Raw genomic sequence first — 25,158 nt, 5'->3', positions numbered from 1 at the left:
AATAGGCAATTTTCAAAGCACAATTGGCTCAAGCCTAGAGCACACCTAACTCTGTTTTAGTTTAACAACATCTGGGTCAAGCCTAGGATAGCTATTCTGGGAGGTGGGTCACCTGAATTAGCAGCATTCAAGGTATTGTTTGATATATTGCTCCTTACCATTTCACAATAATATTTTTACTCATACACTATTTTGTACAAATGGTATGAAATGCTCACAACAGTCTGGTTAAAGTTTTCATTAGATCATGTACACTTATCTCAATAGAGTGTATAGGTAGAGTGATACCTTTTTGTGTAGTAGGTGATCCAGAGTGGTTGTCTTTGGATGTTTCCTCCAGCAATTTTTCATTAAATGATTCCCTCAACAATTTTTCAATCTTCTCTTTGTAATTCTATAACATTATTGCAAAATTTACACAATTGCAATGTAAAAACAAAAAATTCCTGTATACCCATGGTAGACAGTTCAGTATACTGTGCAGATATGTTTTGTTATAATAAAATGTGTAATAGGATCTGTAACAAATTACAACACAGCTGCATGATATTACTCAGTATCACCTGTGAGTATATACATAGCGGTGCTGATCATGTTTACAATGTTTATTTGTGTGCATATACAAAGTACTTTCAACCAGTTAAATTTTTTACTGCTAACACAGGCATGAAGATGTTTAGGTATTGTACATTTGTCATGGAGTAGCATATACATACTGTATATACTATAGTTCTATTTCAATACTCAGTACTATGCAATACCTATATGTACCTGATCAAATTCGTTGATGTCTATTTTACCATGTTCTACAAGACACTTCACAACATCACTCTTCTCTTTCTCCACTGCATATTGTAATGATGTTTTATTGAACTACAGAAATTTATTAGTATAAGTAACACATGTGTAGGTGTGCTAAAGTATTTCAGTGCACATGCACAGAAACAAATAATATTGCACACGTGATTTTTTTCTGAATAAACTGTATAACACGTCAACATATGTACAACTACTTGTTGTCACTATAGTCACCACCTACTACCTGAAGTTCATAATATATATCCTTCCTCCCTATGAACTCTTCCTAGTACTGAATACAACAGTTTGGGAGGATAGTGATGGGTTAAGAATACATATCTATTGATCTAGCGATCAATGCATTTATTAATTTAACTACTTGCTACATATATGTAATTGGAATTTTTGATATGGTAGATGTAAAAATGCACTACATTATTTTACCAAACCAGATATCACCACATGTCAGATTTAACAATGTAACATCAAAAAGCAGCTGATGTATCCACATAATATACAATTAATCTCATAAATTAAATATATCAACTAATAGAAATAAAACAAGAATATTAAACATGAATTACTACTATCAGATGCAGATAGTAACTGCCTTGTTGAAGATTTTTCATGGTGTCATTAAATTTCTAGACTAGAACTTCAGTACACAGTATTCAGCACATCCCTTGTATAATGTTTAATATAGTGTCATTTGATTATTGTGTACCCACTATATAGAGTAGATGTTAACTATATGATCATACTTACCACATCGACACAATCAACTTTGGCATTGTATGCTAGTAATGTTTTCACTACCATTAGGTCACCTTTCTCTGCAGCAATAGACAGTGGAGTAGCCTGGGCCTACAAACAACATAAAAAGTTATTACCACACATTGATAGGAATAATACATATGCACATACAGTCATGTAAAACGATGTCATACTGCAAAGCTTATGATAATGGTTTGATAATGGACTTAAACAGTAGCATTCAGAGAATATTTTGATATTTGCAAAGGATCATGCAGGGATTTTGTTCTAGTAAGAGACCTGTACACAGGAGTCCTACTGGGTAAGAAAAACCTAGCCATTTTGACAAATTGCATACTTTGTGGGTTTCTGACTAAATTCCAATTACAGGGACCATGGTCTATATAATAAAGATATGCATTGCTGGTAGATAACACCCCTTAGGAGAGTTGTAATAATCGCCTTGGCTCTGCCTGGTGATTATTACATCATTTCTTCAGGGTTGTATATCCACTGAAGAATCCTAGCACTGCATGTCTAATGTCTTACCTATACAAATTGCTGACAAATTGCTAACAATTGTATTTGACAAAACATTATGTCCTGTCAAAGTGTAAGGGGAAGCCTACTGTCTGAGCTGTGCATTAGTGTTTATTCCACTAACAATAATTAACATTTAGTTACTATATAGAAAAAGCTACATTCTTGTACACCAAAGAAGACCACAAATATACCTCATTGCTGTGCCAAAATCCCATAAAAGTAGCTGTACAGCACTTTTGTGGTTGTGACAAACAACACTCAGACACCTTGGCAGAATATCAGGCAAAGTGCAGAGCATTTTTGCCTATACAGTGTAATGGTGTGTCCATGTACATGCTTATCCAACAGACTGCAACTGTGGACTTGAGTCAATTACGCTTTGAAAACAGCCTATTATGCTTTTGAGCAGTGATCAAAAATCCAGCCTATTATGCTAAAATTATGCATTCAAAATCAAGACTTTAGAGATGGCTGTTTTTCAGAGCATATCAGCCTTTCCTGACTGCGGTATTAAAGAAAGTGACTACTGTATTAGGGTATCTTGATCTTATTTCCATGGAGTGTGAATAATCAGCCAAGAAATAATGACTTGCACATTTTCTTGATATGAAACTGACGTAGTAGTAAGGTGTAGTACGTTCATAATTTGCTGTATTTTTAACACGTGCATTGTGCATTTAATTAAAATCCTGAAAATAATCCTATTATGCTGGCATAATGCTTGATGCTTTTTCTAGCCTATTACACTCAAAATTATACCAGCATAATTGGTACAAGAACTGCAAGTTTGTCAGAAAATGAATTTGTTCTGACACTTAAAAATTCTTATCATAAGTACTGATGTCGAATGTCTGATAATAATAATGAATACACAATTTTGTCATAATTAAAGCATGTAATGGAACTTACAGGTGGTATTCCTAGGCATAAGCCTATTATACTGGCTTAATTGTGAGCATAATGCATATAATTTGTGTGAAGCATTATGCATGATGCTAGCACAATAGGCTTAGTTGTGCCATACTATAAAACCTTGTCAGTGAAAATGTATCTCACTATAATTATTATTAAGATTGATTTACTCTGATACCATAATAGTCAGTAACTCTAATAGAGCAGTCAAGTAGATTTTTAACATGATTGTTTTGTTGGAGCATATTTCACAAAGTAGCTAAATTTATTAAAGGTCATTTTCAGAAATTTGGTCAAACCTGAATCCTCTAGACTATTAGAAAGGTTTATTATAGTAATTTTGTGGATTTCAGTTAATCGAAGGTAAATGATTATGCTACAGTAGCTTACTATACCATGATCCATTAGAAGACTACAAAATGCACTATAAGTGGTAATAAGTTCATTGGTGGTATGAATTGCATTATGAAAATCTTCGGCGATAGGTATTTACCATACATAACCATGAATGTCACTGAAAGCCATATGCTCATGCTTAGCATTTGTAAGGATTTAATTAAGCAGACACACCATTACAGACCACCACTCAAGGATCCACTGAATATTCAAGTTAGATCTACAACTATACTGAAGATGCAAGTTGAATTGCAGATTTTAAACTTGTATTAACTAATAACTAAATAAATTTTTGTATTAGCGTCTTACCCCTTTAGGGGCTTTGCTAATTACTAAAATGAAATGAATTATGACAAAACTCTCTAATAGAGTAGTCACCGCATTTCTGCTAATGCGTACTATACAATAGCGATGAAAAGCATAATAGGCTAGTACCTACTATTAAAGTGTAAACAGGTCCTAGAGACTACCACTGTAATTGTTTGACTAACTAACTAGTGTGGCATATCATTGACTGATCATTTTGAAAATATGAAATTATTTGTACCCAATAAATTAGCAGCTGATCATATTTATTTGACCAATTCTATGAATGTACTGCACTGTGAATAACTTAGAAGTTTACAGATCAATAACATCAATGTGCTCAAAAGTAAACATGCTCATTAATTAGACAACACAATGCAACTACTTCTGCATTAAAATGGACACTTTAGAATTGACTCACTTTACAAACACAATTCACATCGGCATTTGACTGTAACAACAATTTCACAACTTCATTGTGTCCATCTTGTGCAGCTACATAAAGTGGTGTACTGTTGTCCTACACAAAATATATATATAAATTCAAAGCTTAACCAGTAACGTACCTACACTAATACTCATTGCATTACAAGTATTATGATGTCACAAAACAAGTGATGTCAAAATAACAAGAAGAGGTGTAGTACAGGACATTTACTCTTATGAACAATTGTTTCAATCATTCACAACCACACATTTCATGCAGCAAACACTACAGGAAAATCTACCATATGCACTACTACTGTATAGTAAATGTACAGCTGCCAAAAACTAAATAGGAAGTTACAAGTTTGATATTAGTATACTTGAAGCTTCACTTGTTGTTTGGCATTTAATTCATTTACAAATTTATTTTTTAATCATATAACTCCAATAAAACTAAAACACACTGTAGAGTTTGGGTCATATGAATTATACTAAAGAAAATTGAGATATTTTACACTACAGCTGAGTGTAATTCTACCATAATTTGAAACAGATATGTGTACTACCAGGAACTCATAAGTGCCGCTTAAAAGCTCCTGATAATACTGGGGGTCTTATATAGGAATCAGTAATAGTATTTAGTGCATACCTGATGCTACATGATGCTTATTGATACATGTCATCATACCATTATAAGTTGTAGTCCATTACATGTACATACACATGCAGCTTATCATAAAATGCCCTCACAGATTACTGTGAAGCATTTCTTAGATGTGGAAGTGGGATGTTTATGTACAATTACAACTGTTTACATTGTAAGAAGATACACTGGTCTGGAAGAAAATCTGCAAAGGAAATCAGTTTCTGTGTAGAATTTTAATGACTAAATATATGGGGGAAAAAACAGCTAAGAAAATATGTTTGTGCATTTAATGTGTTCATGATTGAGTGTCCTCTTACTGTATTTATTAATGAACTAAAAATCTGAAATATGAAATTGCTGAGTTAATAATTTATGTAGCTAAGTTTACATATTCAATTTAAGGTTTGTAAATGTAACACATGTACACTTGAACAGATGGGCAAGGATGTACTGTAATAATTATTAGAGTATTGAGTGATTAATTGCACTGATTATTGTCAATGATACGTAGATTGATTTTTTATGCTGAACCTCTGAACAGTCAGATAAAACCCATATTCCCTGCCAGAGATACAGCACAGACAGACGAGACAACAAGAGGACACAACAAGAACAAAAATGATACAAAGAAAAACAAAACCATCACAGGTACAGCATTATTAAACAACAAGTCAATATCCTGAAAGTGCTGTAGTGCTTGCTTTTAATAGAAATCTTGATGATTATTTGCTTGATTAATGCTGTTCTTTCACTCAAAGGAGACTTATTGGTGCTATCTTGCAATGCAAGATAGCACCAATAAGTCTCCTTTGAGTGAAAGAACTTTTGGAAAATGACTTGGTAAATGAGTGCCTGAACTGATAGGGAACAGCAAAATGAGGAGTAGTTATGGTATCATAGTTGGATTGTCTGCTAGCACAATAGTGCTTTTTGCATCACTACTATAACATTAACAGAAAATTGTTTGTGTTGGATCAAAGACTGGAAAGAAAGCCAACCAAGCTTACTCTGAAAAATATTTACATGATTAGATTTCCTCACCACACAAACAGCAAGATGAAATATCTTTATAAATCATGATTTGAGGATGACCTGAGATAGAATGTCAGAACTTAAGTGGGATAGCACAAGGAAGTCATAAGTTATCTAATAGGGATGAGGGAATCACAATTTTGGGAATTTTGATGGCAGATACTCAGCTAGAATATTAGGAATAATAATAATGGGTAAAGGTGTAATTGCATATAATTATACTGCACCATCAATAAGGTTGATTCAGGATTACTACATTATTTTCATGTGCTATTATTAATCTTGACAGATACTGACCTTACTAATAAACTTTAGACATTCAGATTTACTACACATTTTCCTCACCAAATGGATACACAAAAATGGTTTTCATCTGTAGGATCACAGACTATATTTATAATATATGGTTGATTCAGGCAAAATTTGTTCAAATCATATAATATGAATACATATGTACCTATGTTGCAATTAAACTAAGTAGCTGATGCTTTTATCTTCACTGATTATTGGCATCATCAAGCTTTATTTCAGTGCTAATTAACTCACAAGCTATATACCTACTTGTATGCAATGTGACGTGAAGCCAGAATACCCTTGTAATGACTTTATAATTATAATAAAACATACTTGAACACAATTAATAGACAGGGTTAAACACTTATTGACTCTTTGTACAAGCCCAAAACTAATTTGAACATGCAGTTGATCAGTAATATATTGTAAATTGTGGAATAATAAACATGTGTAAAAATAAAATTGAGCATAATGAAGAGATTTTGGTAGAAATTCTGAATAGAATAATGAACAACATAATTCAAACTGCTTCAGAAAGGTCACAAGTGTATAGACTTCTCTGGTCAAACATCAGTATATAGACAAAGTGAGAATATGAGAAATGTCTAAAGTAAGCTATTATCAATCACATTTTCTTGTGTTGCAATGAGTGTGACAAACCACCCAAAAAAACTTGCAGAGCTTTGCTGTATTTCAGGGAGCATGGTTTAATGTTCATTCTGTTTACTTGCTCGATGCAATATTGCAGCATTTGCAATTATTTTTTTATTGATTATGTCCAGTCTATCATTATTTTGTAATATAACTATGTACTGTGCAGTAAAAATTCACACAACTATTCAACATGATCCACAGAGTACTGTACATTACTAATAGTACAATAGTTATACAATACTGACAGAGCTATGACAGTATGCAATTACATGTCACACTATTTACATGTAAACACTAAAAGGAGCAGCTGTAAGGACAACACTACAATATTTATTATACTGCCATGTAGCTACATATACATATCACGGTAATTTTTGTGCAACAGTACCAATAATTCAATTTCATACGTATCTAGTAACTAATTTTACTTCCATGAAACATGATCAGTTAGCTCAATGCAATGCCATGCAGATGACTCATTAGAACTGTTGAAAGTAACTTGAAGACAATTAACAGATGAATAATGGCTTAGACTAAGCATAATGAACAGTATGCTGTAATAGAGTATCGCATTGACTGTTATATTAGAGTATATCACAATGACTGCTCTATTAAGTATTTTGACATTAGAATTTAAAGTAGAAGTGAAAGTGGTGGCTGCTACTTTAGGCTTCTCGATGCAACACCCTGCAGTTCATCACTAAAATCAATATATCTATCCATTCATTGTATGAGCAATACTTCAATACAAGAGTTAATGATTTAGCTTTTATTGATCTTCTTGCAATGCCGTACTATTGTTAAAAGCAATCTGACTGTTTTATTACAATACATTTTCTGACTGCTCTATTAGAGTAACTCAATACACTATTAGAATATCTTTCTGTGAAGTGTGAATAATCAGCTAAGAAACAATAACATTATTCACATTTCATGGATACAAAATACAGTAATAATGTGTAGTGTGTTGGTTTTTGGTGCATACATTGTGCATATTAATTACAAATTGTCTTATTATGCTGGCATAATGGCTGATGATTTTGCTAGCCTTTTATGATCAAAATTATATTGTATTAAGTCCACCAATTCAGTTTGGCAGAGAAATAGGTTTGTGTGCACAAGCCTATTTCTCTACCAAACTGAATTGGTGGATTTAATACAATATATATAGTACTTTTCACATGACTATCATAGTCACGACATACTGTAACATTAATAAATAAATTCTGGATAGAAAGCCAACCAATCTTTCTCTACAAATAAGATTTCCTCAATCATGAAAAGCAAGGATGAAATATCTTCGCCAATCTAGATAGTGATGCTTCCCCAGACAGATACACCATAACTTAAGTGAAATGGCACAAGTGACTGTATAAATAACTTCAGAATGGCCACAGGTATAGACTTCTTTGATCAAATGCAAGTAATATACCATTTTCTTACAAAGTACGGATATGTGAGAAATGTAACATAGGTTAATATCAATCAAAACTCCAAAATATTTGCATATCAAGCTTCAAATATTTGTTGTCCTAAAATGTATAGAGTATTGTATCACAACACACATAATATTGTGTATAGTCACCACATACTACTGAATACAACAGCTTGGGGGGATAGTAAACCTCATGATTTGTATAGTCACCACATACTACTGAATACAACAGCTTGGGGGGATAGTAAACCTCATGATGTGTATAGTCACCACATACTACTGAATACAACAGCTTGGGGGGATAGTAAACCTCATGATGTGTATAGTCACCACATACTACTGAATACAACAGCTTGGGAGGATAGTAAACCTCATGATGTGTATAGTCACCACATACTACTGAATACAACAGCTTGGGGGGATAGTAAACCTCATGATGTGTATAGTCACCACATACTACTGAATACAACAGCTTGGGGGAATAGTAAACCTCATGATGTGTATAGTCACCACATACTACTGAATACAACAGCTTGGGGGGATAGTAAACCTCATGATGTATATAGTCACTACATACTACTGAATACAACAGCTTGGGGGGATAGTAAACCTCATGATGTGTATAGTCACCACATACTACTGAATACAACAGCTTGGGAGGATAGTAAACCTCATGATGTGTATAGTCACCACATACTACTGAATACAACAGCTTGGGGGGATAGTAAACCTCATGATGTGTATAGTCACCACATACTACTGAATACAACAGCTTGGGGGAATAGTAAACCTCATGATGTGTATAGTCACCACATACTACTGAATACAACAGCTTGGGGGGATAGTAAACCTCATGATGTATATAGTCACTACATACTACTGAATACAACAGCTTGGGAGGATAGTAAACCTCATGATGTGTATAGTCACCGCATACTACTGAATACAACAGCTTGGGGGGATAGTAAACCTCATGATGTGTATAGTCACCACATACTACTGAATACAACAGCTTGGGGGGATAGTAAACCTCATGATGTGTATAGTCACCACATACTACTGCATACAACAGCTTGGGAGGGATAGTAAACCTCATGATGTGTATAGTCACCACATACTACTGAATACAACAGCTTGGGGGGATAGTAAACCTCATGATGTGTATAGTCACCACATACTACTGAATACAACAGCTTGGGGGGATAGTAAACCTCATGATGTGTATAGTCACCACATACTACTGAATACAACAGCTTGGGAGGGATAGCAAACCTCATGATGTGTATAGTCACCACATACTACTGAATACAACAGCTTGGGGGGATAGTAAACCTCATGATGTGTATAGTCACCACATACTACTGAATACAACAGCTTGGGAGGATAGTAAACGTCATGATGTGTATAGTCACCACATACTACTGAATACAACAGCTTGGGAGGGATAGTAAACCTCATGATGTGTATAGTCACCACATACTACTGAATACAACAGCTTGGGGGGATAGTAAACCTCATGATGTGTATAGTCACCACATACTAGCTTGGGGGGATAGTAAGCCTCATGATGTGTATAGTCACCACATACTACTGAATACAACAGCTTGGGGGGATAGTAAACCTCATGATGTGTATAGTCACCACATACTACTGAGTACAACAGCTTGGGAGGATAGTAAACCTCATGATGTGTATAGTCACCACATACTACTGAATACAACAGCTTGGGGAGGATAGTAAACCTCATGATGTGTATAGTCACCACATACTACTGAATACAACAGCTTGGGGGGATAGTAAACCTCATGATGTGCATAGTCACCACACACTACTGAATACAACAGCTTGGGAGGGATAGTAAACCTCATGATGTGTATAGTCACCACATACTACTGAATACAACAGCTTGGGAGGATAGTAAACCTCATGATGTGTATAGTCACCACATACTACTGAATACAACAGCTTGGGAGGATAGTAAACCTCATGATGTGTATAGTCACCACATACTACTGAATACAACAGCTTGGGAGGATAGTAAACCTCATGATGTGTATAGTCACCACATACTACTGAATACAACAGCTTGGGAGGATAGTAAACCTCATGATGTGTATAGTCACCACCAGCGGCGGAGGAAGTAGTTGATATGAGGGGGGGCTCCGCTGGGCTGACCCAGACTTATTTCTATAGTTTGGTAAGGTGAGATCAAAAAAAAAAAAAAGAAAGAAAAAGAAGGTCACAACCAACTGACAAGAGTTTTCCACCTCACCAGCTACCATTTCTAGCTGATAAACTACATAAAAATCCTTACATAGCTCGCTACACACTGACTACTTTATTAGAGTGACTGCTCTATTAGAGTATCTCGATCTTTATCACGGTCTTCAAGAAAGATAATTTCGGTGTGATATCATTCTGAGGGGGGGCTAAGCCCCCCCTCAGCAGACCGAAGGGGGGCTTTAGCCCCCTAGCCCCCCCCTTTCCGCCGCCTATGGTCACCACATACTACTGAATACAACAGCTTGGGGGGATAGTAAACCTCATGATGTGTATAGTCACCACATACTACTGAATACAACAGCTTGGGGGGATAGTAAACCTCATGATGTGTATAGTCACCACATACTACTGAATACAACAGCTTGGGAGGATAGTAAACCTCATGATGTGTATAGTCACCACATACTACTGAATAGAACAGCTTGGGAGGATAGTAAACCTCATGATGTGTATAGTCACCACATACTACTGAATACAACAGCTTGGGAGGATAGTAAACCTCATGATGTGTATAGTCACCACATACTACTGAATACAACAGCTTGGGGGGATAGTAAACCTCATGATGTGTCCATGTTGTGCAGCTATGTACAGTGGTGTACCGTTCCCCTACACAAAACAATATAAAGTCAAATTCAAAGCTTAACCAGTAACATATCTACACTAATACTCAAGATATGATGACACAATCACACGAATTGAAGTGGTGTAGTACAGGACACTTACTCTTGCAAACAACTGACTTCAATCATTCATGACAACACATTTCATGCAGCAAATATACCACAGGAAAATCTACCACATGTACTAATGTACTAATTAATACTGTATGGTAAATGTATAGCTGCCAAAAACTAAACAAGAGGTTACTGGTTTGATATTAATATACTTAAAGTGTTGCTTGTTGTTTGGTACACACTTAATTCATTTACACAAATTTATCTGTAATCATATTACTTCAAGAAAACACCCTGTAGAGTTTGGTTCATCTGAATTACAGAAGATTATACCAAAGAAAATTGAGATATTTTACGATATAATTATACAGCTGAGTGAAATTGTAGCATTAATTGAAACAGACGTATAATAATACCAGAAGCTCATAAGCACTGCAAAGCTCATGGCAATGCTGAGGGGTCTTGTAAACATAGCTAGGATATAGGGATCAGTAATAGTATTTAGTGTAAATCTGATGCTACATGTACGATACTTATTGATACATGTCACCATACTATTACAGATTGTAATCTATTACATGAATGTACAGAGCTTATCATAGAATATGTTCACAGATTACTGTGAAGCATTTCTTTTGAAAATTATATGTGGTTAATTTCTGAAAATATTATGGAATGTTTAGGTACAAATACAACTCATTACATTGAAAGAAGGTACACTGATTTGGAAGAAAACCTGCAAAGGCAATCAGTTTCCGTGTAGAATTTTAATGACTAAATATATCGACAAAACAGCTAAGAAAAATGTGCATATAATGTGTACATGATTGAGTGTCCTCTTATTTATTAATGATCTAAAAATTGACATGTGAAATTGCTGAGTTAATAATTTATGTAGCTAAGATTACATATTCAATGCAATTTGCATCACGTTTTTAAATGTAACACATGTACACTAAAACAGATGAGTAAGCTGCAATAATTATTAGAGTATTGAGTGATAATTGATAATAGATTGTTTATACTGAAACTCTGGACAGTCAAACAAGACCCCCATATTCCCTGTCAGAGATAGAGCACATGACATACAAGCTAAATGTGATACATGTTACAAGAGGATACAACAAAAACTAAAAATAATGATACATAGAAAAACAAAATATCACAAATACGTACAACATTACAAAATAAGTTCAGCCAAATTCCTGAAAGTGCTATAGTGCTTCTTTAAAAAGTATGAATAATGCATGCTAGCAAGTTATTTCACCAATACGTCTCCTTTTAGTGAAAGAACTTTGTAAATGAGTACCTTAATGAAGTGAACAGTAAAGCGAGGAGTAGTTATGGTATCATAATTGGATTGTTTGCTGGCACAATAGTGCTTTTTACATCACTATGATAATTGCAGTAATATATAACATTAGCAGACAATGGTGTCAGATTAAAGATTTGAAAGAAAGCCAACCAAGCTTAACATGATCAGATTTCCCAAACATGATCACAAACAGCAAGATGCAATATCTTGTCTGATCCATAAATCATGATTTGAGGATGCAGCCCATGTCAGAAGGGATAATACAAGGAAGTCACAAGATATTTAATATGAATGAGGTAATTTAATTACACCCTCAATGGAGTCAATTCAGGATTTACTACATTATTTTTGTGTGCTAATAAATCTTGGCAGATCCTGACCTTAGTAATAAACCTTAGGCATTCAGATTTGCTACATAGTAGAGCGGCATAGTGTGATAATTGTGCACTTTTTGATATGATATTAAAACTTTCCATATAAGTTGTACTCCTTGTGACATAATTTTTGGATATAGAGCCATCCTACTGTATATTTGACCTCTGGTGACTTTTATAGCCATTTTTAAAATGAAAATTTATCGTTTTTGGTTTTTATCTCCCTGAAACATCATTTTGCACAGTTTCAAATTAAAGGTGATGCAAAAATAAACTATTCGGTTTTTATTTGAAGTCAATAGATGATTGCATTCCAAAGTTATGATCATTTATATTAACTATGAAATTCTATGAATTACTTGCCCATTAGTACTTTACACCCCAAGGGCAAAGAACTTTATGACATACAAAAATGATCATAACTTTGTAGTGGAATGAGATACAAACTTCAAACAAAAGTCAATATAGTCAACACCTTTAATTTGATATCATGTTTGAACAGTGTAAAATAATGCCTCAGGGAGGTAAAGACAAAAATGATTAATTTTCAGTGAAAAAATGGCTAAAAAGGTCACTAAAGGTCAAATCTGTGATGGCTCTATATCAAAAAACATATGTCATGAGGAGCACAATTTGTGTGAGAAGTTTCATAATTGTATCACAAAGTGCACGAAATGCCCATTTTTTGGTGCTATGCTGCTCTACTAACACATTCTCACCACCAAATGGATAGACAATATTGCTTTCATCGATAGAATCAGAGACTATATCTATAATATGGTTGATTCAGGTAACATCTGTTCAAATCATATAATGTGAATACAATTAAACTAAGCAGCTGATGTTTTATCTTCATTGATTATTGGTATCATCAAGGTTTATTTCAGTGCTAATTAACTCACAAGCTAGCTACCTGTTTGCACTGTGGTGTGCAGTCAGAATACCCTTGTAATGACCTTATCATTATGACAGAACATACATGAACACAATTAGTAGACAGGGCTAAACACTTATTGACAGGACCAAAACTAGTTTAAATGTGCAGTTGATTGGTAATTTATGTATAGTAAAGTGTGGAATAATGATGAGTGCATGGATGGGCATAAAAAGAAAGCACAATGAAAAAATTTTGGTAGAAATTCTGAATAGAATAATGAAGAGTGTAACTCAAGCTGCTTTAGAAAGGTCACAAGTATACAGACTTTTCTGATCAAATATTATACAAAGTGCGAATATGAGAAAAGTCTAACGTAAGCTATTATCAATCACAACTTTTTGTGTGGCAGCTTTTATGAGTGTGACAAACCATCCAACAAAATTAAACTTGCAGAACTTTGCTGTATTTCAGGGAGCATAAATTGTACCACATCACATGGTTTAATGTTCATTCTGTTCACTTGGTCAATGTTGTAATGTAGCATTTGCAATTATTTTATTGATTATGTCCAGTCTATATCATTATTTTGCAAGATAGCTAATTACTGTACAGTAAAAATTCACACAACTATTCAACAGAATCCACAGAGTACTGTTCATTACTAACAGTGAAAACTGACAGAGCTATGATAGTATGTTATTACATATTACACTATTTACATGTATAAAAGGCTAAAAGGAGAATTTGTAAAGACAACACTACAGTATTCATTATACTGCCATGTAGCTACATATACCCTGGTAATTTTTTGTGCACCAGCACAAATTAATTCAATTTCATACATTTCTAGTAGCTAATATTACTTTCATGAAACATAATCAGTTAGCTCAATGCAATGCCATGCAGATGACTTATGCATTAGAACTACTGAAAGTAACTTGAAGACAATTAACATTATATAGTCATGTCTGTTTTGTATGCACACATACTAAATACATGGTAAGTGGTGATTGCACCCCGGGGGTGTGCACTGCTCAAATATGCCAAGTGCACACTGCCCCAGGGTGTTGCCACACCAATCAGCATGTTAACAGATGAATAATGGCTTAGACCATGCATAATAAACAGTTGCTACTGAATGCTGTACTAGAGTATCGCATTGACTGTTCTATTAGAGTATATCAACGATGAATGCTCTGTTAAAGTATTTTGATCTTAGAAATTCAAGTAGCAGAGAAAGTGGCTCTAGTAACTAGCCAACTATCCATCCTCTAGTAATGGCTGCTACTTTAGGCTTCTTGATGCAATACCTAACAGTTCATCACTAAAGTTAATATACTGTATCTATCCATTTATTAACAATATGTAAGTAGTTATAGACTGGTTAATACTGATACAATATTATGCTGGGTATTAAACACTGCTATTAACAATAGCACAGCATTGCAAGAAGATGAATAAAGCTAAATCATCATTTACTCTAGTATTGAAATATTGCTCATACAATAAATGGGTTAAGATGTGTTAACACGGAATCGCTCATTGCAATAGAGGTGTTAGTAGTTTGTGCCAGTCACCACACAAGTGTGAAAGGATATTTGACTCCATTTCTGGGTGAAACCCTTTATAATGAACAAGAATATTGCAATCCAGAAGACAGATTTGTTGTATACACAGTGGAGGGAGACTTCAAGGGTGACGTAAGCACTCAAGGAGAGATTTTATTTTCCAGTAGTGCCAGCATTTTTTCTCATGTGTAGCTATGTCGTGTTGTGAGTCTTTGCATTTGATCATGTGCACTTATCAGCCATGATTATTCACAAATGAAACAACCTGTTTTTATTTGAAGTCAATAGGTACTTTCATTTTTAGGTTATAGTCATTCACATTAGCCAAGAATTTTTATAAAATTAGTTGCCAATTGGTATGTAATTTACACTCCAAGGTTGTATAAATTCAAAGTTTAATGACTAATAAAATTGAGCATAACTTTAGAGTGCAATGAGCTATTGATTTCAAACAAAATTCAAGTTGTTGTTTATTTTAGTTTTGCCCATGTTAAAATAATAGGGAGATAAAGACAAAGGTTATGAATTTTCAGTACAATAATGGCTGCAAAGTGCACCAAAAGTCAATTATGTGATGACACCATATAAAAAAAATGACTGTCATTATAGGAGTACAATTAATATGGAAAGTTTCATGTTTTTCTCATGAATGACACAATCTTCACCTATGCTGCTCTACTATAATACAGTAGTCACCCTAATACAGCAATCATGTATGATATTCTAATAAAACAGTCACATGTATGCATCATACGTAACAGTGTGCTGTGACAAAAAAAAACAACTAGGCAAACTAGTATAATTTTTATTACTTTAAAATTGAAGTAGGGATCCAAAGTAGTGAATCATGAGATGAATGATGGTATTACAGCATTACTTAGAGTGACAAATCCTATTTCAGATTTAAACCAAAAATGTTAAGACATTCCAATATAGGAATCTCTCCACTGAGCTATCCATCATTCATCTCTTTGTTTCACTGCTTTTTATCACTTGGATGCTTACTTCAATTTTAAATTAAGACTTTTAAAATAATAAAACTAGTTCACAGATATACTGTTGCATAATTCTTCATTGGCTAGCTCATGGATATCGGTCTGGTCGCATGAAGAAACTAACACACACACACACACACCAAAACACATGCATTTCTGATCACTAATCATGAGTAAAATTTCATATGTACCTCCAGTGAGATAGTTCATGGCATGGTCTTCAGAGAATTCTTGATTACAGATACATTGTGCATTTATTCACTCCATGAAGGGAGCCATATACAAAGGGCACCATTATGTAGGAACACAACTGCGCTGGTCTGCAAGACAAAACTAATGGGAAATACCATAACTACCTGTAACTCTCTGTAAAAAAGACACTGACACAAATTGGCAGTGTATTAAGTAACTCAGCTGTACAACCTCTATAATAGCACAAATGCTGTGTATCTAGTTTCATGGCATGGTTATCAGCCCCCAACATAGCTATGTACTTTGAACATTAACTTGTGCATTTTAAACTTAATAACTGCTATGTATACTGAGTGACCCTTCTGCAATACAGCCACTGAGTGGTTGTCACATATATAGCAGAATGATAGGCAAACATTTTTTAATGTGGTTGGCTATACTAAGTGGTATGGTGGCTAAGCCATAAATTTATAGGCATGTATTGCATATATACTTACTTAACAAAAACCTGAGAAAAACCCTGTAACCATCATACACTATGATAGTAGTGTATAGTAGGGACCACAAAGGAGTAGGTGTGTCCCACAAAATAAAATCACCTAAAAGGCAACCTCAATTTTCCCTAACGACGATGAGGCAGCATAGGTTCAGGTAAAACTAAGTCTGGCCAAACAAGTTTTCAGATCAACCCGAAACGCTTTCAACAAGTTGCTATGGAATTTTAAAAATAATTTATTTAACAGAATTTTCTACTGACTGACTGAGTAATTGACTGACTGACTGAGTAATTGACTGACTGACTGATTCCTTCAGACAAGCGTAACTCGATAACAGTTGAGGCTACGGGCTTGATTTTTTCACTGTTCGACATTGCTTCAGCCCGACAGGTGCCTTTTGGCATACCGCAGTACGTGCAATGCCTTCTTCATGGACTTACCAGTGTCCTCCTTTGTGTCCCATTCATCTTCGCTGACAGCGAAAAGTGTCGATTTGACGATAGCACATGATGGCTTCCCTTCGAAACGGAAATCGTCTGTATTTGTCATGGTGGCTATTTTGATAGCAGAGGCGCTTCTCAAATGGTTCTTGAGTCGTACTGCTGTGTAACGGGTTGAACATAGCCAACAACGAAGTGTAATGAATGCTTCACTTTTCAGACAATAACTATTGATATAACTCGGGGCATGCGGCATCATTTCTTTCGATATGCGTGGATTACACAAATGCTTTTCTAACAGTTCTTGATTCGAAATGCTGCGTAACGGGTTGAACATAGCTGACAATGAAGAGTAATGGATACTTCACTTTTCAGATGATAATTGGGCGTGTGGCGTCATTTCAGATGTGGTATGTGTGGCCGGTTCACCAGTAATAATAATGATTTACAAAAATAGTTAACAAACAAGTACACAGAAAAATTTGGAATTTTCAACTAGAGTAGGGACCATAGCGCATCAATAAAAAGTACTGAAACAAGCTGGAGTAGTGCACGACATTAAATCACAGTAAAACAAGAAGTGTTATATCCCTACTGTGCTCAAGATACCATTATGGAAATGCGCATAGTAGGGATATAACACTTCTTACTGTTTTACTGTGATTTAATATCATGCACTACCCCAGTAGGCTCCGGCCTATTATGCCCAAAATTTTACCTATTATGCCTTTGAACATTGCTCAAAAATTTGGCCTATTATGCTCAAAATTATGCTTTCAAAATCAAGATTGTGCTCTAGAACTGACTGTTTTATTAGAGTAAATCAGACTTTCCTGACTGCTGTATTAGAGTAAGTGACTGTTCTATTAGAGTATCTCGATCTTATTTCTGCAAAGTGTGAATAACCAACAAAGAAACGGTTTAATAAGTTATATTACGTGTTTTTAAATATGAAATGCACGAATAATACTATCGGCAGTGAATATTTGCTTTCTTTTAGGTGCGCGTATTGCGCATTTTAATTAAAATTTCAAATATCGTCCCTATTATGCTGGCATTATGCTTGATGCTTTTGGTCACCTATTATGCTTTAAATTATGCTGGCATACTCGGCCGGTGCCTATACTCCAGTTTGTTTCAGTACTTTTTATTGATGTGCTATGGTCCCTACTCTAGTTGAAAATTCCAAATTTTTCTGTGTACTTGTTAAGATAAACAATTGATAGCTATTCAAATTGCTTTGGTGACTCAGCACCATTATATGTAGCTATACATAAGAAAATTCAAATACACAAATCTTCAATGTTTTTTAATGGTTCTGTGCAGTACGGTACAGCTGACTGCTCTATCAGAGTACTGTTCTATTCGGCTATACTCAATTGACTGCTCTATTACAGCATCTCAATGTAAATTGCTAAAAATGAAAATTTCATACAAGTAGCTGTATAACAAGCATGCAGGAAGTGATGGAAAGTGCTAATCAAGTTTAACTGGCATAAATGTATGAACAGATGTTACCAAATAAGGCAGGAATGAAGGAACTAGTAAGTTGTAAGAATGAGAATTTGTAGTAGTTGGAAAGAATTGAAAAGGATACATTATTGAAGTAACTGCAACTGATAGTCACTTAAAACATTGCAGTTATGCCAGCATAATCTCAGGAATAATATATGTAGATGTGTGGGGATTAGGAATTATGCTGGAAAAATTATGCTTTAACAGTAGGAAAATCTGCAACTTGTACAATTCCATTAAAATGATTGAGATACTCCAATAGAGCAGTTAAACATTTTTAAATAGAATGGTTGCACAAATGATATTCCTAAACAGTCAGATAGAATAATTGTACATACTCTTATATTTAAAATGTACTTGGATATAATAAACAATGATGATGGTAAAAGGGGTATTTCTCATAGGTATAATAGATGAACACTGCTTAAAAAGCACGATGCTAAATTTTATGACAGTGGCAGATACAGAGCAGATTACAGGTTTACTGAACAGGGCAGATTATGGGGAATAAGCAGAAGTCACTGAACAATTACATAAAGTTCAACTACGAACAAATCACCCTGTAGAGAGTACACTCAGTACAAAAAGCATTCTTATCTAGGGAGTCTGGGGAATTTCCCCAACAGGAAATTTAAATTAACTTTCAAATTTCTGACAGTAACAATTAAAGCCTACAAAATCTAGAAAAATATGCGCATACTCCACAACTTCTAATATTATGATGGGTACTTGCTTATATAATTAGCTTGTGGGGGTTGTTCGTTTACGGAGTAAAATGTACCAATAAATCCCTGTAGAGATGTTTAAAGAACCATATAATGAAGCATTAAAAATACTCCATCTTTTTGTAATGAATGACAGTAAAACAAAGATTTTCACATCTGTTCACCCTCCTATAACCACAAATGGCATTACTATAGCCTCTACCACACATCAGTGATACTCAGCAATTGTATTGTACATGTTGGGTCATGTCAACTTGAGTAGTTGTTTCATGGTCCCGACTGATCCACCTTTTTCATAGACTGAAACATTAAAACTAATTTTCATAAGTGGAAATAAAGTTAAAATACCACTAGAAGTTCTGAGCACAAGCCTCGTATTCTTCTAATACAGTTTACCCGTAAATATTTTATCAAAGCCAAGCTCAGAAACATACTATGGCTGTAAATAAGTTACTGTTTCATTGAGACCATTCCACATTACTGAATTTTGCTAGTTTGTACTTATTTTTGTACTGATTTTGTTAATATTTTCTTTTCTATTCCATTGAAGCTTTACATTAAAGTACAATAGTGGGAGGATATGATAGTTGAACCCCAGGAATTTTAAACCCCAGTAGAATATCAAGACAACATGATTTATACATTCAGTTAGATACAGTATAGAGGGAAACTTTGGTGAATTTGGCAATTTGCTACAAATTCGCCAAAGTTTTAACCTGCCAATTACTCATAAGGTCTCAGACAAGCACCTTTATTACTAACCACTGAGCTCGAATTTGCCAGTCTTTATTTTGCCCAATGCAGTTTAGCTTTCTATTTGCCAAAGTTTACCCCCGCCAAAGTTTCCCTCTATAAGGTATAAGGAAACATGAAGCCATGTTATAGCTTATAACTACAAGCTCAGCAAAATATTGAAATAATACACAACTTATTTGTTAATCTAGCCTCATTTTCACTTTGTTTATGATGCTTCAAATGGTGGGACAGAAGGAATAAATGCTTATTTGAGTACAAATAGAGATCTCTGTGTGCTTAACATCCTGATTTGTTGGATTCTTGTTTCTTTACTTTTTTCAGTGATCTCTATTCCTTTTAAACTACAAGTTTGTTTTCTTGTTATAAATCCATTTATGGGTTGCTGTTGTATATAAACAACCATGGCAGCATAATAATAATGACTGCATTCAAGGTGCAATTTCTAGTTTCCTTCTTATGGTGTTCATGTGAGTGATAAGAGGAGTTGAACCATTCCAGCTCCACAATTTTGAGATTGGACTGTCTTTAAACTCTGCTCCTTAAATTGACTATTTTTGTAATTATTATGACACTGTAATCTAAGTAGGCCAGAAACAATCATGATTATGTATTTGATTACTTAGATAGTATAATTTTTACAGACAACAGAGAGCAACAGTATGTTGTTAACAGAACTCAAGTAGCTACATATCTAGGTTGTTGAGGCAAAACAAGCTTTAGTAGCTAACTACAAGTTCAAGTAGTTAATTACATTGTAAGGTAACAAAAATGTACTCATTTTGTTCAAATACACTATATAAAATTTCTCTTGCCAGGAGTTAGATGTTATTTAATCACTCTAGCTAAAGTCATTACAGCAAAAGCTAATGTTCATGGGTTTGCTACAGTAACAAATTAGATCATCATAGTAGTTGTGGAATTTCTTTACTAGCATCTCATACAGAGTGGGTTTTAAGAAGTTTCCAGAAGTTTGCCAAGGCTAAAAATTCATTTTAAAGAAATCAAAGGTTCAGATCTTTTATTAATGGTTTACAGCACAAGTGTTGAAGGTCTGTAGGCCACCTGGTCCTGCAGCCTGCTCAAAGACATTAGCTACAGAGACATTAGCTACATAATATGTGTTTGAAAAGTTGTAGAAAGGAGAAAAAAATCCATGGCTGGAGCTTGCACCTGCAGCCATCCGATTTACGCTCGGACATTTACAGGAGTCTACCAGGTAGTCAGGATATTTTCTCCTTGTTGTTTTCATGTAATTATATCCATAGGAATTCTCATTATCTCTAAGTACCCCAAGTAGAACCAAATGGACACTAGTTAATTTATTGATGCTTTACAGCACAAGTGCTGAAGGTCTGTAGGACACCTGGTCCTACAGCCTACTCAAAGACATTAACTACAAAGACATTAGCTACAGATCGAAATACTCTAATAGAGCAGTCAACTACCCTAATAGAACAGTCACATTTTCTATGGTATAAAATTTACTTCGTTTACCTATGCTAACACAGTAAAAATAGACTAAAATCCTATTTCAGAGTGTTCAAGACTTGAAATTTTTCCTGGGATATGCTACCAGAACCCAGAAATAGCATCCATGTCTGGTGTGTGCTTCAAACTTCACATTAAATTTGTTCTACCTCTTACAACTCTTTAGTCTGCTACTGATATTGTAGCAGCAGAAGCTCAGCCCATACCAATCAATTCCTAATATTTGTTGTATGTAAACTTTATAGATTTCATTCATGTAAATTGTTGCCAGGTTCAATCTCAGAATAAACAATCTTCAGAAAAAAAAATTCATTGGGGAGTATGCCCCCAAACCCCGTTAGCTTCAGTGTGCATGCAACCAAAAAAATTTGAAAACCTGTCACCAAAAATTCTGGAACCACCCTTGTCATCAGTGCTTCATCAGCTCATGTTATGAATACACACTGACACGGAATGTGATAATTTTGTAGTTGGTTGAATTTATTGTGGCTTTTTGTGCAGCAAGTTATAATAACCAGAACAATCAGAATGGACTGTAAATGTATATTCTTTGTATATCAAGACTGACTGTCACATGCTGTTTGTTTTGAAGATCAAATTACTTAGAGCAATCAGCTATTAAGCAGTCACTAAGTAACTGCTTTAGTTGTATTTTTAACAGTATTTCCTGTTCTTTATTTATTGTTGATTTCTCCTCCTGTATTAACTATACGTCATGCTGTGTTCACTGACACATTAGCTAATTATACCAAAAATATACTTGGCCAGGGCATAACTAGCTATTTAAATAGCCATACTTATTATTATACAGCTAAAGCTGATTATGCACATGCAGGGGATTAGATTTATTCCCAAAACAATTACAATTCACAATAAAGTAATGTCTAACAATAGTAACGTACATCCTAAATTGAGTTTGGAAGTCATTTCATTCTCTTATTGGTCTGGAGGGCTTGGACTGGGTACTACCAATGTAGAGAGGGTTCCACCTTTGCAGCAGTTTACAATAGCCTCCCAAGCCCTAGCTTCATTACCTCTCGACAAAGGTTGCTGTAATGAGAGCTTGGGGGAGAAGAGGTGAAAGGGCCCTTCCATTTCACCCAGTCCACTTCACAGAGGCTCACTAGTTGAGAGAGCATCTAAAAAAACTATCCAAAATAAGTGGGAGGGTAGGAAGGGGAACATAGAGAGGCAACATGTTCGCTACAAATACTAAGCATGTACGAATAACTTGTACTTAATCAGCCTTACTCCAATTACAGCTCACAATCCGCCCACCTACACCATAACCTTATTAACCTTGGTTGATACTACCTATTAACCTGCATTTACTGATAATGAATCCTTGTACTTGTGTTAATACATATGAAATAATATAGGCTAATGAAGATATTGTAGTATGGTGGTGACACTGAATGTAACTGCAGTTAGTTTAAAGCAAGTTGAGATATCATTTAGATCCCCAATTTACAATTATAGCTGAGTGAATTGTAGCCACTGTACCTGTGCCATTGCTAAAACTGAATAACTATGATGTGGGAAGTTGCACAATTATACAACTAGTGTACTATCAGGATATTTTGGCAGGAATTTATGTCATCTGATAGTTCGGCTGCATAAAAACACTACAACAGAGATACATACTGTATTTGATTACACAAGCTGGTGATGGAAGCATTGTAACAACTGTGTTGGCAAGAATTTGTGCCATCACAGACAGTGACAGACTTTATCAAATTTGCCAGAAATTTTTACATAAGCTGAGCATAAATTATGTGAAAATGACTGCTTAGATGCAATATTTGATGAGCCAATTTTCAATGAAATGTACTCCGATTACAAGACATTTTGCACCACCATGAATTAATTCCAAATTACCTCTTGGAGAGGAATGGTCCAATCATTCACACAAGCAACACAAGATGGAAACTAGTAATTGCACCTGGAATACATAATATTATGCTACCATGGGAGAGTCAACTATTGCCACACAAAATAGTGTATCTGGCAAAAATGTGGAATTTGCCAAGTAAGCATCCTGCAACAATAGAACAGTTAATCCAGCACTAAGTCTAAAGGAGGTATCACTGGCTTAGTCTCAATAGTGTACATGGCTTGTTACTGCACAGCACTGTGATCTATGTAATACGTTGGGACCATGCAAAATTTTCAACTAGCAAATCTAAAGATTGTTACTTCAGTTGAAAGAAACATGATAAGGAAGACATCAAAATGAACAAGACCACTCTAACTACATGGTAAAATACATTCACAGACCATAATCACTGAATATTTCACCAAGTACAGCTACCACTGAAACTATTACAGATAATTTGCTAAATGTGCATACTGTGAGTGACGGATACTTAAATGAGTTCATCTCAGAATGAATTGTGCAACCCAAAACTGGGCTATTTGAGCCTATCAAAAAATTGAATCTAGCTAATTTTCATCATTAGCATGAAAGTTACAAAAACGAGGCTTTGCACATTGAAATTTGCTAGCTCGCAAACTAATGATAGCACAGGCTTGTACAAACATTTTAACTTTCAAAATGAATTAAAGTACAGCCTTGGTTCAGTTTCCTGCTCTATGGCTAATAAAAATGTCTCTTTAATGAGAACTAACAAATAAAAGCTTCTTAACTGCTGCAAATCTAAGCATTACCATGTGATGTGAACATCAACCAAGTATCAACTTGAATGTATGATGGCATAGCTTCCAACCAATCTATCAATCATCGCACCATACCTGACACAAGGCACAGTTTACATAGTATATTCTTCTCCAATATTAAGCACACAAGCAATGAAATACTTGTGGATTTTGTTTGTGACATGTACTTTGATGAATCAATTAAGAAAGCAGAGCAATCTAGAAGAGGTAAAGGTGATGGTGTAAGTACAAGAATACTTCATTGTGATCAGCTCTGTCCAAATCAGTGGAAAAGGTACATATCAGTGGGAAAACAAGAATTGATTGAGATTCTAATTAAATAGTGGAATCAAGACCTTACTACAGAGGAACACTGTACCTAAGTATAGTCACTACCTTAAGTAGAGAATAAACATGTAATTTTACACTGAAGTAGTAAATTGTGCTGTTCACAAGAAGAAACTGACACCAGACTATAACTTCATGCTTTCCGTGCTTTACAACAGAAAAATCAGTACACCATCATCATTCAAATTCCTGATACTGATGTAGCTGTAATTGCTTATTCAGTAGCACATGAAATAAATTTAATGATGCTCTTAACAT

At 34.7% G+C, this 25,158-nt stretch overlaps 1 protein-coding gene across 3 annotated transcripts in view; it reads right to left on the bottom strand.

Moving 5' to 3' along the window:
* The window catches only part of LOC136258238 (death-associated protein kinase 1-like), a 142,555-nt gene that overhangs the window by 12,990 nt on the left and 104,407 nt on the right, over nucleotides 1-25,158 (bottom strand). For all 3 annotated transcript variants that reach the window (XM_066051568.1, XM_066051567.1, XM_066051569.1), the window contains 4 exons: nucleotides 4,130-4,228; nucleotides 1,564-1,662; nucleotides 772-873; nucleotides 289-394 (listed from right to left, as the gene is read on the bottom strand). In XM_066051568.1, the coding sequence (XP_065907640.1) occupies nucleotides 289-394; nucleotides 772-873; nucleotides 1,564-1,662; nucleotides 4,130-4,228 (406 nt within the window). The remainder of the gene's footprint in view (nucleotides 1-288; nucleotides 395-771; nucleotides 874-1,563; nucleotides 1,663-4,129; nucleotides 4,229-25,158) is intronic.

This window comes from Dysidea avara, chromosome 6 (genome assembly GCF_963678975.1).
Source record: "Dysidea avara chromosome 6, odDysAvar1.4, whole genome shotgun sequence".
Lineage (NCBI taxonomy): Eukaryota > Metazoa > Porifera > Demospongiae > Dictyoceratida > Dysideidae > Dysidea > Dysidea avara.
This window is presented reverse-complemented; position numbering and strand designations above follow the sequence as displayed.